At 44.3% G+C, this 17188-nt stretch overlaps 1 protein-coding gene across 2 annotated transcripts in view; it reads left to right on the top strand.

Moving 5' to 3' along the window:
- Positions 1-17188, top strand: part of plekhh1 (pleckstrin homology domain containing, family H (with MyTH4 domain) member 1) — a 138767-nt gene that overhangs the window by 40023 nt on the left and 81556 nt on the right. For both annotated transcript variants that reach the window (XM_051919759.1, XM_051919761.1), the window contains exons 2-3: positions 4411-4584; positions 16254-16316. In XM_051919759.1, the coding sequence (XP_051775719.1) occupies positions 4462-4584; positions 16254-16316 (186 nt within the window). In that variant the 5' untranslated portion in view covers positions 4411-4461. The remainder of the gene's footprint in view (positions 1-4410; positions 4585-16253; positions 16317-17188) is intronic.

Raw genomic sequence — 17188 nt, 5'->3', positions numbered from 1 at the left:
TTCCATTTGACCCGGAATTGCTTCCAGCAGGCTATGCCCTGGCAGCAGAAGTTCTCCCGGGTCTCAGGTAAAAGGAGCTGCTCTGCCTCAGCCAGGCAAGTCGGAGTTGGGTGGAAGAGGGACAAAGCTTCCCTGGGAGGAGTGGAGGAAGAAAAAGAGAGAAGAAGAAGAAGAAGAGAATTGTGTGTATGTAAACGTTTGGCAAGTCAGTTGTAAGGAATTGTGGCTGCAATCAATCTTTTATTTGAACATGGGGCTTCCTGTCATGTTTGTTTGTGTCTAGGGTTTGGGGCATTGTAACGCCCTCTGCAGGTCACAAAATGTAAAATAACATAATAATAATTCCATACATTTATATAGGGCTTTTCTCACTACTCAAAGTGCTTTTCATAGTGAATAGGGAGCCACTTGAACCATCACTAATGTGTGGCATCCACATGGATGATGCAATGGCAGCCATTTTTAAGCCAGTAAGCTCACCACAGGTGTTAGATGGTTATGATTAGGAGGTCAGAATGACCAGGTCATGGAGGGCAATTTAGGTTGGACATCGGCATACATACTGCTCATTACAAAGGATGCCCAGAGATCTTTAATGCCCACATTGAGTTATGACCTTGGTTTTACATCTCACCTGAAGGACGCTGCCATTTTTGCAGCATAGTGTCCCCATCACTGCACCAGGGCATTGGAATCCACATTCAGGCCCTCTGCTAACCTTGCCAACACCTCTTCCAGCAGCAACCCAAGCTTTTCCTGGTTGGTCTCCTATCCAAGTCCTGGCTGGGCCTGAACATGCTGAGCTTCAGGTGGGTGACCTATTCTGAAGTTCTGGTGGTACAGCTGCTGGTCAAATTTATGTGGTATTGTCCTAGTAAGGACAGCAGCTCCAGAAAATTCATGAGTACATCCCTATCTTAAAAATTGCCATTTTTTTAAAGAAAGTAAGAGTGGCAGGCCTTTGTGATTATTTCTGAACTGACTTGGCACTAAGTGTGGTTGTATATCACAGATAAAAGTCAGTGGGTATGTGTCTGAGTGTTTGAAGTCTGCGTGATCTGTGATGTGGTGATGCCATCCGCCAGACAAATGACTCTTGTTGGCGCTCAGGAATTGCTGGGGAGTGCTGAGTGTTACACAGAGAGACTCGCAGTTATCATTGTATATCTGACTGACACTTTTATTCAAGGGTGGTGCAGTCGTAGCGCTACTGCCTAGCAGTAAGGAGTGCAGGGTTCACATCCTGGGATCGCCCTGCTTGAAATTGCATGTCTGCAATTCCTCCAAATCCTCCAGTTCCCTCCCAGAGTCCTAATACATGCAGGTTAGGTGGATTGGCGATACTTTGGGATTGCTAAAATATAAAGTGCAATATAAATAAAATTTATTATTATTATTATTATTATTACTAAATTGGCCTATGTGTGGTGGGTGCACCAGCCACATTATTCTTTATGTGTATTAAAAGAGCAGCAGACTGATCCCTGAGAAGACACCACACTTAACATCATCTAATTCTGAAGAAGTTCCCCTCACCATATCCCTATGCTTCCTGTGTTTTAGCCAATTTTGCACCCACCTACACACCGTGACTTGAATTCCCACTTCTTTCCCTGTAGTCTGATCACTAATTCTCCTCATAGCACCTTATCAAATGTCTTCTGAGAAATCCAGATGAAAAAATATCACAAGCGCCTCTCTGATCGCGTGCCTTTGTTTTTCTCCTCTTAATATTCCAGCATATTTGTGAAACACGACTTACTGCATATGAACCCATGCTGACTTCTCATTAAAACTCCTGTTCTAGACACGTGCTGCTCAGCCTTCTATTAATTAACCCGTGATGCACGTTAAGCTTACTGGCCTATAGTTACTCAGATCAGCATCAGCCTAATCCCACATTTTTATACAACAGGGTGATATTTGTAGGTTCTGGTCTTTAGGAATTTCCTCAGTGTATATAGATTTTCAACAAATAGGGTTTATATATGAGAGCACTTGAGGCTAAATTATTTTCTGCTTATGTTTTTTTCTTACATTTCAGCCTATTTAATCTAAAAGGTAATTACACAACTTTCCCAGCAATTTTCTGTCATGGAGTTCATTTCCATAATCTTAGAGAGTTATGGCCGTCACTGTGTATGTTGGTCTTGTGGTGTGTCATACCCATTGACTCAATCCAAAGAGTCTGTGAGCCACAAGTTTGATTTTGTCTTAGGTAGTTGGGGTGGGCAGCAGTTGAAAACCAATGAGTGCCCACCTGGAAGTACAATGCATATAATGTAGTGTGGCGGGCAGCCCCTTCTACATATGTTCCGGGGGAGCAACCATGGGCTCCTCAGTACCTCACCTGGGACACTTGGTGGCAGCCTGCCTGGCTGACGAAGTTGCCTCAGTTTCCCGCAGGGCCGCCATGTGGTGCTGCATGGGTCCCTGAGCCGGCCTGGACAACTATACAGCCCCGCTCAGAAGTGCAATTAGAAACAGGTGATCAAGCACCCTGTGGTGGGCTGGCGCCCTGCCCGGGGATTTGTTCCTGTCTTGCACCCTGTGTTGGCTGGGATTGGCTCCAGCAGACCCCCGTGACCCTGTAGTTAGGATATAGCGGGTTTTATAATGGATGGATGATCAAGCACCTGATAAACATTTCCAGGTGGACTATAAAAAGGGCCAGCAACCACCACTCAGGAGCCAGAATCGGGAGGAAGAAGACGAGGTTGCCAAGGAGGAGTGGTGGTGCCAAACGGTGATTTGGTGATTTGTTTAAAGTGCTTTGGGACTATGTTGTGGCTGGAGGGTTCACGGGGAAGACGTGCCCTCCAGCTGACGAAAAATAAAGTCTTTGTTGGATTTTACACGTGCCTCTGTGTGAGTCTGTGCCGGGTCGGGCGCTATATAGCGCCTTTTATCACAGTAGTTACGAGGAATACAAAACGCAGCTGTTTTGGACTTTACAAACAGAATAGCAATTTGTCCATCTGATGTCCTGTGCTTTACGTATCACGAAAGAGTCCAAAAAAAAAAAAGACCTGAGATTATTGTTGAACATGATGTACCTGAAAACTTGTCACATGGGAACTGGCTTCATTAAGTAGCATGTCGTTAGCTTGCAATGCTTTGGAAACATGAAAATATTCTGGAAAGTCGCCATGCAGTCATGCAATTTGATGTGCCCATTGACAAGATCAACAACTGCAGTCCCCTTTGACTAGATGTTGTGTAATGTGACATGGGCTTAAATGTGTTAGATTTCATCCTATTTACTGTATATGCTCCGTTCAGTGACTGGAGTCGGGAGCGGAGACAGACAAAGTCTTAGAGGAGAGGAGTGGAGGCCGACCTGAGAGGAAGGCATTAGAGAAAGGCCTGGACTTTGGGGAAGTACTGGGGTTGTGTGTCACTTTTGTACATAAGAATATTGTAAATAAACATGTGTTGGATGTACTAACGATGTCTGCCTGTCTGTGTCCGGGTCGAACTCCACATCATGTATAAGTCGGGTCTTGAAACCCGAAAAATCAATCATAAATTCAGACCCCGACTTGTACACCCATTCAAAAATGCGACACTTACATTTTTTTTTTTTACATCTTCTTGCCTCCTCCAATCTCGCATCAGTTTCTCAGACGTATCGAATTTTGTCGCAGCAGCGCAGTTACCAATTTCTTTCGCTACTTCAATGACGTTTAATTTATAACCAGCTTCATATTTTCCATTTTAGATAAAGGATGCTCTTACGATAAAGGTGTATGAGGGTGTGACATACCAAAAACACAAAACAGTGCAAGCATCGCTTTGGAATAGTGTGGTCACGTAGCACAGAGAGAGAGAGAGAGGTGAGGAGCACACGCTGATACAGCGCATTGCCGTACCCACATACAGAAAATGGCCGTGTCCTCCATGGTTACTCTCTTAGCATATCATAATCTCTTGTACCAATAGCGTGAATTTTCCACATTCGACCTATACGACCGACATTATAAAATACCAGAAATGATACGGTAAAATCAAGTCTTGACTTATTTGCGGGAGAACTTATCCGTGAGTATATACGGTAATCGCGCACATTGTGTAGATGGTCACTTCACAGACATGGCGCGGCATTTTTAGTGGCTGCTTTAAAGAATGATTGGCTTAGCAGGTGCAATCAGTTAGCAACACTACTTAAATATGGAAGGACTTTTCTAAGTTGGGATCTTACACCTGTGTGCCCAGAGAAAGATAAAAATAAAGCTTTAGTTTTACATGGAAACATGTAAAAACTGCCTTTTTTGCATCCGAATGCCACTCTCAATAAAATTGCATCCCACTTCTGACACCAATTTTATTTCTCCAGTATGCTAACAAGTGAAGCCCACAGCTTTTTGTATTCCATGTACCCTTACCTGCAAATTGTATTTTCCTCCTTAGGTCTGTGCTGCAGGACGACACATTGGAAGGAACAGAACGGGAAAGGAGAAAATGGCCGAGCTGGTGGAGAATGGTGGGGTGGTGGACTGGCAGAAGCGCTGCGTAGCTCTCGAATCTCAGTTGCTCAAGTTTCGACTGCAAGCGAGTAAAATACGGGAATTGCTGGCAGAGAAGGTAAGAACCGACCTGGGGGCAGAGGGGCAGAGGAACATTTTGAGGTTTGTGTGGTGTTCTTGCTTCTCAGCCATTTTCCAGGGATTTAGAATCATTAGCCTACAGATTCAGTGAGGTGTCATTAGTCATTTCATGCATTTGGTTTTTCTGTACAGCAGGTGTTGCATGTGAGTTTCAGGGCTGTGTGTTTCATATACGGTGTCTTGGAACATGTCATTGCCTGTAATGTTTAACACGCCACTGGAGCGTGTCGATGGCATGTTTGTTTAAATTAATTGATGTGTGGCGTGGTGGGCAGGACTTGTGACTAAAATGAAGGGGAGAGTGTCTAACCTCAATGTATTTCTTTGTTCTGTCTGCTCGATCTCTTCATGAGCTAATGAGGCCAAGGGTGCAAGTCTACCCTTGGCAAGTGTTTGCATATCTTAATGTGTTTTGCAGATTCTTAGCTAGGCCAGTTTTCTTTAGCCCGATTCTAAGAGGGGGATTCTAAGACGTGTGATGTGCCTTGTATGCCGCTTTGGAGCCCCAAACAGTTCCAAAAATGCCCACTAGAGGGGAAACAGAGCAACTAGGCTGATTCCAGAGCTACAGGGGATGAGTTATGAGGAAAGATTAAAAGAGCTGGGCCTTTAAAGTTTAAGGAAAAGAAGATTAAGAGGAGACCTGACTGAAGGGTTTAAAATTATGAAGGAAATTAGCACAGTGGATCGAGACGGTGACTTTAAAATGAGTTCATCAAGAACACGGGGACACGGAAACTTCTGATGGGTATATTTCACATAAATATTAGGAAGTTCTTCTTTACACAAAGAACGATAAACACTTGGAATAAGTTTGTGTGGTTGACAGGAGGACTTTAGGGACTTTCAAAACTCATTTTTTTGGAAGAAATAAATGGATAGGACTGGTGAGCTTTGTTAGGCTGAATGGCCTGTTCTTGTCTAAATTGTTCTACTGTTCTAAAAACCCTCGCCTTTATAGGGCTGAAGGCAGCCCCTCGTGGTGATGGGCAGGTGGGCCTGCCCCTTGGGGAACCAACCCACAAAACATATGAAACATACACGGATACACAGAAACTTAGTAAATAACAATATTAACATAAAACATCCATCCATCCATCCATTTTCCAACCCGCTGAATCCGAACACAGGGTCACGGGGGTCTGCTGGAGCCAATCCCAGCCAACACAGGGCACAAGGCAGGAAGCAATCCCGGGCAGGGTGCCAACCCACCGCAGTAACATAAAACAATGGAATCAAAATTGAACAAAACAGATATTAAACAAGAATTTGAACCCTACCCACAGGGCAGGAACCCTGCCTGAAATATATCAGTCCCGAGCCCTCGGCCCAGCCCGATTCACTGTGGGCATCTTCAAGTTCATGACCAAGGGAGTCACTAAGAGACAGAGAGACACAGACACTCCAACAAACATTCTCTTTATAGTGCAAAAAGAAAATGGATCTTTATTACAATAGGTGCCCAGGTCCTGTCCACAACAGGGTCAGTTGATACAAAAATGAAGAGGAGAAGAAAAAAATAATCCAAAGAACTGTTAAAAGTCCATGCAGATAGCCCTTTGTTTGTTCAGTCAAGTTCATTAAACCAATCTTCTCACACCCTCTCCAGTTAAGCTACTGAATTGGAAGTCTTCATAACCCAGCATTTCATCCCAAATCCAATGATTTGTTCCATGTCCCATTTTTTAGGGACACACAGCGGCCCAATCGCTAAGTGCTGTTCGTTATCTTTACTTTGCAAAACTTTCCTCTGTAGAAGTGTTTTGCCCAAGACTGGTTCACTCCCTCTGCTTTCCTGGAGGCCAAGTCTCATTTTTTTCCCCTACAAGGTTTTTTTGGGAGTTTTTTTTTTTGTCTCCTTAGAGTGTCAAGGCTTTGTCAAAAATCAGAGCCTGTTAAAGCTCACTGAGGCATTCATTGTGATGTTTTGGGCTGTATAAGAAATAAATTGTCGTTGTTGCCAGCATGAATCATTAGGCTACTTTTTTAGCACTCTAACCTGTTCAAGTTTTGGTGTAATGGCTGTAGCGATGCTGTTGTGGCTTGCAAAGACTGAGTAATATTAAACATAAGACTAAACATACTTATGGCCACTTTATAAAAAGTCTAGAAAAAAAAACAAAACAAAAATGTAGTCCGAGCCAGAGTCTATGCATTTTTACCAACTCTGACTCCAGTAAACCAATAACTGCTTCCGACTCCATCTCTGACCCCAAGACTCCAACTCCAATAACCCAATTATTACTTCCGACTCCAACTCCACGACTCTGTCTTCATTAACCAAATAATAGCTTCCACCTCCAACTCTGACCCCATAACGCCAACTCCAATAACCCAATAACTGCTTCCAACTCTGACTCTGACTCCGGTAATCCAATAATTGCTTGGAACTACATCTCCGACCCCATGACTCCAACTCCAGTAACCCAATAATTGCTTCTGACTACAACTCCAACTCCATGACTCCAACTCCGACTCCAATAACCCAATAAATGCTTCTGACCCCATGACTCCAACTTCAATAACACAATTATTGCTTCTGACTCGAAATCTGACCCCATGACTTCGACTTCAATGACCCAGTAATTGCTTCAGACTCCAACTCCGACTCCAATAACTCAATAGCTGCTTCTGACTCTGACTCAAGTAACCCAATAATTGTTTCTGACTCCTCAACTCTACCTCCAGTAACCCAGTAACTGCTTCCAACTCCAATTCTGATTCCACGACTCTGACTCAAGTAACCCAATAATTGTTTCTGACTCCTCAACTCTACCTCCAGTAACCCAGTAACTGCTTCCAACTCCAATTCTGATTCCACGACTCTGACTCCAGTAACCCAATAATTGTTTCTGACTCCTCAACTCTACCTCCGATAACCCAGTAACTGCTTCCAACTCCAATTCTAATTCCACGACTCTGACTCCAGTAACCCAATAATTGCTTCGGAGTCCAACTCCGACCCCATGACTCCAACTACAACAACCCCAATAACTGCTTCTGACTCCAACTCCAACTCCACGACTCCAACTCTGACTCCAATAACCCAATAAATGCTTCTGACCCCATGACTCCAACTTCAATAACACAATTATTGCTTCTGACTCCAACTCTGACCCCACGACTTCGACTCCAATAACTCAATAATTGCTTCAGACTCCAACTTCTTCTCCAGTAACTCAATAACTGCTTCTGAGTCTGACTCCAATAACCCAATAATTGCTTCAGACTCCAACTCCGACTCCAATAACTCAATAACTGCTTCTGACTCTGACTCCAGTAACCCAATAATTGTTTCTGACTCCTCAACTCCACCTCTGATAACCCAGTAGCTGCTTCCAACTCCAATTCTGATTCCACGACTCTGACTCCAGTAACCCAATAATGGCTTCGAAGTCCAACTCTGACCCCATGACTCCAACTACAACAACCCCAATAACTGCTTCCAACTCCAACTTCATGGCTCCAACTCCAACTCCAGTAACCCAATAACTGCTTCCAGCTCCATTTCTGACTCCATAACTCTAACTCCAGTAACCTAGTAATCATTTCTGATTCCAATTCCGACTCCACGACTCTGACTCCAATAAACCAATAGTGCTTCCAAGTCCAAGCCTGATGCTAGCTATACCACATGCTCTGCACCAGTTCCCTCATTGGCACTGTCAAACAGTACCACAATCGCTCTATTATGCACACACACACACAATTCTGTGGATCACAGAACACTTAACAAGTTGCTGACAATTTCCCAATGCATGTGCCCCCATGCCACTCACAGTACAACACCCAACCCCAGGCTAGACAAGTGCATAAATTCCTTGCCAATATGGCATCAATCGGCATCACTGTGACATGATCTGTCACAAGCCATTCATCCTCATTTGGTGGCTAGAATTGATGCCAGCAGTGTTATGGCCCACTTACTCACAGATCTGCACTCACTTACCAATTTACTTGTCACCCATTAAAGTACCAAGCACATGTTTGAGATGAAATACCCACAGGAGAGCCCACAGAGACACAAGAAGAACACACAAATCTCAAACAGTGCAGGCCAAGATTTGAACCAGGACACTGGAACACACAATGAAATAATCTGTCACCCAGTTTGAATTGTACTCTGCTGCCCTTTGTGATGGGCCGTGCGATTGTGCAGATGGTGATCAGTGCCATATATATGAAAGATTAACTTACTCATTATACACATATTCAGTTTGTACATTCACTTCAAACTTGTGACTCATAAATAAAGCCCCACTGCTGTGAGATGACACCAAACAAATTTCTGGCAGCCTTACGTACTTAAGGATATACTGTAGCTTTATACACGTTTTTCCTGATTTCACCGAGGATGTTTTGCAAGAATGTGCCTCCTCATGGAGAGTAATTTGTGCCCACGCAAGCACACAGACACACAAACACACATACTTAAACAATTTAGGTATCTCATGCCAGCTGGCTCTAAGATGCTCCTCTCCGGTAGGTCGTCGGGCAGCTGGCACTGCCCTCTGCACATTAGGACCCTCTGCTTCCAGTTAATCATTAAGCACATGTGCTGAGCATTAATCAGGGTTAGTCATTTACACGCTAGCTGCACGAGCTCTCCCCTGGCCAAGAAGGAGTGTGGCTTCACAAATGCCAGGCCGACAGGCTTCTGTCTCGTAGCCTTCCTGCCATCTTGCAACACTGGGGGTGGAAGACGTGGTGGTAGGGAAGGGGGGAGGGTGCATCCGCATTGCAAAGTGTTTGCACATTTTAAGATCTTCTTAAACTGAATGCCATTCAAGGACACATTGCAACTGATGCCAGTCTTCTTAGGGCACTACGTCTATGCACTAGGTTATGAAGTAGAGGTGATCAGTGGCTGGCTATAAAGATGCCCCCTTTCACCACCGAGAAACAATAGTGCACCATTACTGCTAGAGAGCTACAAACGTTGAAGGTCATTTGAAAGGTCTGCTTGTGCCAGACCAGCACACACAGCGCCTTCAGGAAGAACTCAGACTCCTCCACACTTTACACATTTTCTTGTGCTAAAACCATATCCTGTAAATTCATTTTTTGCATTGTTTATATATATACTGTATATTGTGAAATTAACAGACTCGACACACTTAAAAAAGGTTTAGGGCAGCCACCTGTAGAATTTCCCTGGCTGCAAAAAGGCTTGAAAATATCTCGCCCTGCATCCAAACGGTGCCATCTTTCACCTTTACGCCTGGCGCAGTTGCGTTGTTCTTATACAGTCAGAAGAAAAAGTTTGGGAACCCCTCTTAATGCTTTGGATTTTGTTTATCATTGGCTGAGTGTCCCAGGGGAGATACTGAGGAGCCCATTATTGCTCCCCCAGAATATATGTAGAAGGGGTGTCCCGGCCGGGCATGGGACCCAGCCACCCGCCACAATAGATAGATACATAAATAAAAATCAGGACAAGATACTTGAAGATGTTGCTGTCTAGGCAGGGCTGCGTTTTGACAGGGTGTGTGCAGAGTGCCAGCTAGTCAGAGCTTTTATGTCTTTTCATTACCACAGGAATACACCCCATGTTGGCTTCGGCCAGGGCCAAATGTATCCAGCTGTACATGAAATAAATAAAACAGTTTGGTGGCCTTCATTACGAGTACAGTTTTAGCTGAATTTATGATGCTGGGCCACTCTTGCCAAATGGAAAACTACATTTCAGTACAGCAGGCTTCCTCTCGTGGATCCACAGAAGTGGGAGGTTGCCATTTGATATGTCACTGTGTCAGTCTATAGATGGAATTTGTCCCAAAATAAAAACAAACAAAAAAACATCAAAGGGACATTATGGTGGCATGGGGATGGGCAGGAACCATCTGGTGTAGGAAGACCCCACCATGGCAAGTGGAGAGCCATTGAACACATCCAGTATGAGAATAGACTGGCAAGCCGTGTAAAGCACCTCACTAAGAGAGAAGCTGTGGGTTGGGGAATTGCAGCTGATTTTAACAGGCTGGCAGATGGCACCAAAGGGATTGGCTGATGGCAGCTGCCGGTTATAAAGGGCAGTTGTCAAGAAGGATCAATTGGGTTTAAAGGTTCAGTGTTTCACAGAGCTTCCATGGGATTTTTAGGAGCATCTTCCTCACTGAAAGGGGATCAAACCCAGGTGGGGGGCTTTAAAAGCCATTCCCTTCCAGTGACTAACCAAGTCTGAAATTGGGGTTAGAAGTTACTGGCAAAAAGGATGAGAGAGACTAGGAGCTGAGCAGGAGAGTTTAATGGATGGCAAGAAGGAGAAGTCCACCCACCAACCACTAAACCTTTACAGAGGAAGACCCTATGGGGCTCTAGAACATTCTCTTCCTTCAATACCTTGCAGTCACCCTTGGCTCATCCCTTCTTTTATTGAAATAAATGAACTTTTACCCCTTTTGAACTTTGTATTCTGGACTGGAGCAAACCATAGACTTTTGCTAAGTCCTGTGGTGTCTTTCACATAGGACACTGTTGTGTGTTTCATTTCAGAGTGCCGTCTTGACTACACCATGCTGACTAAGAGCTCTGAGCGGTGCTGGCCAGATGAAGGGACATTGGGACCCCCTTGACTGGCACTGCAGGATCTCCTGCCCTGAGATTCGCTACTTTTGCTCCCTTAGTAGACTGAGTGCCTTATTTATTGGATGGCTGATGTTCATTTCTATCCAGGCAGTCATAGACTCTTTTCTGTGAGTTGTGGCTTATCTCTTTACCTGTGTTATCTGTGGTGGGCATCGCAGATCAGTCAGCCCCTGCCATCCAGTTTTTTCCACAACAAGTTCAATTTTCTGTCATGCAAACCACAAATTACATGCTGAGAGCCATTTACAGCTAACCTGACTACAAGCTGCCAATGTCTTTTCCCTTGTGACATTGACCATTGGTGGGGAACTCTGGCTGGTCTTCGCAATTATTGGTTTATGTATGGTTTGCATATGAGTAAATGTTTACCTGGGCAACTTGTGCCTATAGTTTAATATTTACTTAATGTTAGTCATTCTTCTTCTTCTTCTTCTTCTTCTTCTTCTTCTTCTTCTTCTTCTTCTTCTTCTTCTTCTTCTTCTTCTTCTTCTTCTTCTTCTTCTTCTTCTTCTTCTTCTTCTTCTTCTTCTTCTTCTTCTTCTTCTTCTTCTATGTAGGTTCAATGTGTGTAGGTTCAACTGTCTCCATGCAGTCAAACCCTTTCCTTCATATCTTCATTTACTTTTTCCGTCCACCTCAGCTTTGGCCTCCATCACTTTCTCTTTGCCTGCACTTCCATCTCCATCACTCTTCTGCCCACATATTCATTGTCTCTTCTCAACTTGTGTCCATACCACTTCAGCATACTTTCCTGTACTTTCTTAGATTTCTCTCCCACTTCTCTGCCCTATGGTGATATTATCGCCATGTTCCGGATGCTGCAGCAATACGTCACTTGTGGCCCTGTAGTGGAGATTGCGGGTCCTGGAAATGGACAGATGGACTGAAATCAGCTAAATGAGCTAAAGGCTTGGTATAATAAACCTGTAGGTCCATTCATTTTCCTATGGTATCATCCCTGGGTGTCAGTCAATGGCAGACCAGTTTATAGTTACCAGTAGGGTTGTGCAGTGTACCAAAAACCCACATTTTAAAATGGTACGATTAACCCGCATTTCGAGATTTTCGGTACTGGAAGTAAATGTCAGCTTTCCTCTCAATCCAACGTAACACCACACCTGGAATTGCAGTTGAAGAAGAACATCTGTTGTGTAGACTTCATGAAACAAAACTATGCTTCGATGCAATCAGAAATTCAAAGGTGAACTAACTCCCCCTTCTTGTTATTTTGGTGTGATTTGGATGTAATGAGGGGTCCTCCCCATTCCTTCAGTGCAATCAGGGCTTCAAGAGAACCAGCACTTTCTTATCACTTCATCACAATCGGGACTTCTTGGATGGGTTATCTGTTCTTTGCTTTGACAGATTTGGGTCCAATAATAAATGACTTCAAGGAAGCTCTATTCTTTTATATATTCGGGACTGGAAGAGTCCTGACTTCCAAGACAATAAAGAAGTGAAGTCGCTGGTCTTCTGTTGGCTCATCCTCTGCTCTGGAATGAGTAATGGAAAAGAAGTTAGTGGCTGCATCTCAGCCAAACATCTCCTCTCTTTTACCTCCTGTCCAGTGCCCCCCACACACTCCCATTATGTGCATGTGTGACAACATATGGACTATAGAGAGAAGTTAAGCTCAGATGACCTGGCCTGGCAACTTTGTTTAACATTTGCTGTTTCTCCGTATGACTACATTGGTATCAGATAGATAGATAGATAGATTGTTGAATATCTATCTATCTATCTATCTATCTATCTATCTATCTATCTATCTATCTATCTATCTATCTATCTATCTATCTATCTATCTATCTATCTATCTATCTATCTATCTATCTATCTAGTTTTATTCATTAGTGTATTTTTTGGTTCAGTGAGTGATTAATTAGTTATATTTATATTTTGTAATTTATTTTTGAATTAATTATTCAGTTAGTTTGATAGTTAAATAATGTGCTTGCTTATGTATATCCCTTTATATAATAAAATAATGTGTTTTGTTTTTTTGTAGTTATATATATTTGTTTGTATTTATATGGTAGACTTGTTATATGTTTGTCTATCTGTTCATTTCATACAGTATATGAGGGGGTACACCCTGCACTTGTCACTAGCCCACCCCCAAGGCAGCAGACTCCTGGCCCTTTCCCCGCTCCACCTCACAGTGCACCTTTGAAGGCCATTACCCAGACAGCGCTATCAGGTTGGCCCTCCTGCTGACTGCCTTCTCCTGGCACGTCTCTTTGCATATCCCGGACTGCTGTGCCCCCCCACCTCCCCCCTTCTCTGCTGGCTTAGCTCGCTTTCACAGATGACCTGAGCGAGGTTATGCAGGAATGCAGAGGCTCTATCACACAACTGGTTGAACAGAAGGCCCTCCATCTTACTAAGTTAGTAGAGAAAGCTGAAAATAACTCATGCCGTCATTTTTTTTTTTTTTTTTTTTGCTGGGGTGGGTCTCTACAGCACGAGACCCTAGTAAATGCTGGAGGGTGGCCAGGGAATCCCCTTCATAATTGAAGCTGCAGAACAGTGTCAGTCTTTGCACACTTGATTGACAGCTCATTGTTTGGTGGTCTGTTAAGCACTCTTGAGCCATATAATAATCTGAAAGGCACTATATAAAGTGGTAAATAGCGGTGAAATATTCTTATTATTGGGCGGCACGGTGGCGCAGTGGTAGTGCTGCTGCCTCGCAGTTAGGAGACCCGGTTTCGCTTCCCGGGTCCTCCCTGCGTGGAGTTTGCATGTTCTCCCCGTGTCTGCGTGGGTTTCCTCCCACAGTCCAAAGACATGCAGGTTCGGTGGATTGGCGATTCTAAATTGGCCCTAGTGTGTGCTTGGTGTGTGGGTGTGTTTGTATGTGTCCTGCGGTGGGTTGGCACCCTGCCCGGGATTGTTTCCTGCCGTGTGCCCTGTGTTGGCTGGGATTGGCTCCAGCAGACCCCCGTGACCCTGTGTTTGGATTCAGCGGGTTGGAAGATGGATGGATGGATGGATATTCTTATTATTAGTCTTGCATGGTATAAGGAGTGTGAATTTATAAATTTGTGTGCCCTTTGATAGGCTGCCATTCTGCCTTGGGTTGGTTCTTACCTTGTTCCTGATTGGACGGTGTCCCCCTCGTTATGCTGTTTAAGAATAAGGGGATTTAGAAAAGTGAAGCAAAGTTGCATGTGAGGCAGAAGGGGGGCTGCGTGTGTATTTAGAGAGACCACTGGATAGGCTTTGCTTACATTCATAATCCTTGTCCTGTTGATTGGAAGGGGAGAGAAGAGTGGGCACAGGTACCTGGTTTTTAGTTCAGTGCTGCTTTGCACTCAAATACCATTTCTAGAATATTCTGGAAAACAAAAAATCTTCTTTTGAATAATATTTAATCTGCAGGCTATTCATATACAGGGTAAGTGCAAAGCTTATTAAATACAAAGAAAATATGGGCAGGTTGAATTCAATTTTTAATCTTCACCATTGACTACATAAGCATGCATCATGCCTCAGGTGTACATTTGTTAGTTTCCAATGAAGGTTTGATAGAGGGTCATTGACAATCATTCAAAGCCCCTTTTTATAGTGGGCACTGGCTAAACTGTCTGCTGGGAGAGCAGCCCACACCCCACTGGAATATCATTAAGAAGTAAAGAACGCACTGGTGAGCGCAGTAAAGTGGCTGGCAGGCCAAGGAAGACCTCCACTGCTGATGACGCAAGAAATCCTCACAATGGCAAAGAAAAAAGACCCAAATCATACACTGTCTTCAGGGGGCTGATGTGGACATGTCAGAGACCATTGTCGGCAGAAGACATCATGAACAGAAATACAGAGACCACATTACAAGGTGTAAACCACTAAAACAGGAGGACCAGATGACAGTTTGTGAGAAAGAACTACAAAGAGCCTGCAGAATTCTGGGAAAAGGTCTTGTGGACAGACGAGGAAAAGATGAACCTCATCAGAGTGATGGCAAGAGGAAAGTGTCGAGATGGAAAGGACCTACCCAAAGATCCAAAGCAGACCACCTCATCTGTTAAACATGGTGGTGCTGGGGGTGTTAGGACTTGGGCATGTATGGCTGCCACAGGTCCTGGCACACTTCTCTTCATTGATGATGGAACTGCTGATGGCACAATGAATTCTGAGGTGTGCGGAAACATCTGATCTACTCAAGTTCCAGTAAATATCTCCAAACTCAATGTTCGGCGCTTCATCCTTCAACATAATCCCAAAGGCAATACAGGAGTTTGTCAAAGATGAAAAAAATGGGAAATTCCTGAATGGCCAAGCCAGTCACCTGATTTAAATCCAATTGAGCATGCCGTCCATATGCTGAAGAGTAAACCTAATGGGGACAAGCCCCCCCAAAAAAGCTGGAGCTGAAGATGGCTGCATTAGAGGCTTGGTCTAGCAGCACCAGAGAAGATCCTCCACATCTACTGATGTCCATGAATTGCAGACTTCAAGCAGTCATTGCATGCAAGGGATATGCGACAAAGTCCTAAATATAGGAAAAATGCCATTGCTGTGTGCCAAACATTATGGTGGCCTGAAATGAGGGGTCCGTGTAGAAAAAGTGCTGTCATTTCTACATGAAGCAAATCCCCTTAAAGGAAAGTTTGCAATGTTCACTTTAATCATTCTGATTTATCTGATTTGAAATTATAAACTGTGGAGTGTGGGGGGGCTAAATCAAGGAGAAATGGCGCCCTTGTTCCAAGCCCTATGGAGGGCACTGTATGTAGTTAGGTTGACGGGTGACTCTAAATTGGCCAACAATAAATGGCGTTAACCAAGCGGGTGAGTTTACTGCCATTCGCTTTGGAGATTATTTCTGTGTCTGTTGCTGCCAGGACAAGCTCCAGCTTCTTGAGACTCTGAGTAGGCAAAGGAAATGAAACAAGCAGATGGTTAAGCAGGTTCAGGTGCCATTGAATTATGGGAGAACAGATTCAGGTGACATCGACGGACGTGAGGGCAAGGACACCAAGGCTAGGGCGTCCACTTGTTTGTACTCAGTCGGGGTTTTCCTCTTAATTGATGCACTTGTTCTTACCTTCTCCACAGATGCAGGAGCTGGAGCAACGAGTGATGGAGGCAGACCAGCGGGCAGAGCAAGCTGAGAAACAGGTAAGTCCCTCTACTGGCAGTCCAGTCCATCTACCATGGGAAGAATGGACATTTTCTGGGAGTATTTTATGTGATGCAACTTTTCAGAGGGTCTAAAACCAGAGAACCATTTGGCCCGCCATCCAGGCGTAGGTGGTGTCAAGTTGGACGAGACACACTTGAGGGGAGACGGAGAGCGCCAGGCTTCAAACGTCTTTACCAGCGGGTTCAGAGATGTTGAGTGGTTTGGTGCTCTGCTTTTATTAATGGTCTGTCAGAGATTCTGCAGATTGGTCCCTGAACTTGACGATAACCAAGAAGGTAAGTAAAGAAGGGGGTTTATTTGAACAAGAATATGAACATCCAAAGGAGAGTCAAACAAAAGGAGGTGTAATTAATAACAAAAATTAGAGCCTCTCTGGACGTACCCACATACAAGAGTGTCCCGTTAAAGCCCCATGGGGGTGACTGGCCCACTTTCCGTCCTGTAAGTTCTTGTATGTTCCATTCCTTCTTCTGTAACCACTGGCCAAGTACACCTTTACCAATACTCCTCTCCCAGTCAGCTCAGTGGTGTTATGGGGTCACCTCAGGCCAGATCTTACCCTTTAACACCCATGTGGTTACCTTCCCAGAGCTCCCCCTGGTGGTCCCAGAGCTCACTGCCAATTTAATCAGTCCATTTATCCTTAAGGGATTAGGCAGCCCACCATTACTAGCTGCTGCGGTCTGTTGGCACGGGAATCTGCCACATTGATTCCATGTATCCCACTCTCCAGACATTAATTCATGGAAGATGCTTCCCAAGAAGATTACTGTACAATTAAGTACCCACTGTTTGGCATCCCTGCCAGGACATTTCCTGCCTAGTGTCCCATCCAAGATGCCACCCA

This window comes from Erpetoichthys calabaricus, chromosome 16, assembly GCF_900747795.2.
Source record: "Erpetoichthys calabaricus chromosome 16, fErpCal1.3, whole genome shotgun sequence".
Taxonomy (NCBI): Eukaryota; Metazoa; Chordata; class Cladistia; order Polypteriformes; family Polypteridae; genus Erpetoichthys; species Erpetoichthys calabaricus.
The sequence above is the reverse complement of the archived record's forward strand: the minus strand, read 5'-3'. Positions and strand labels throughout refer to the sequence as shown.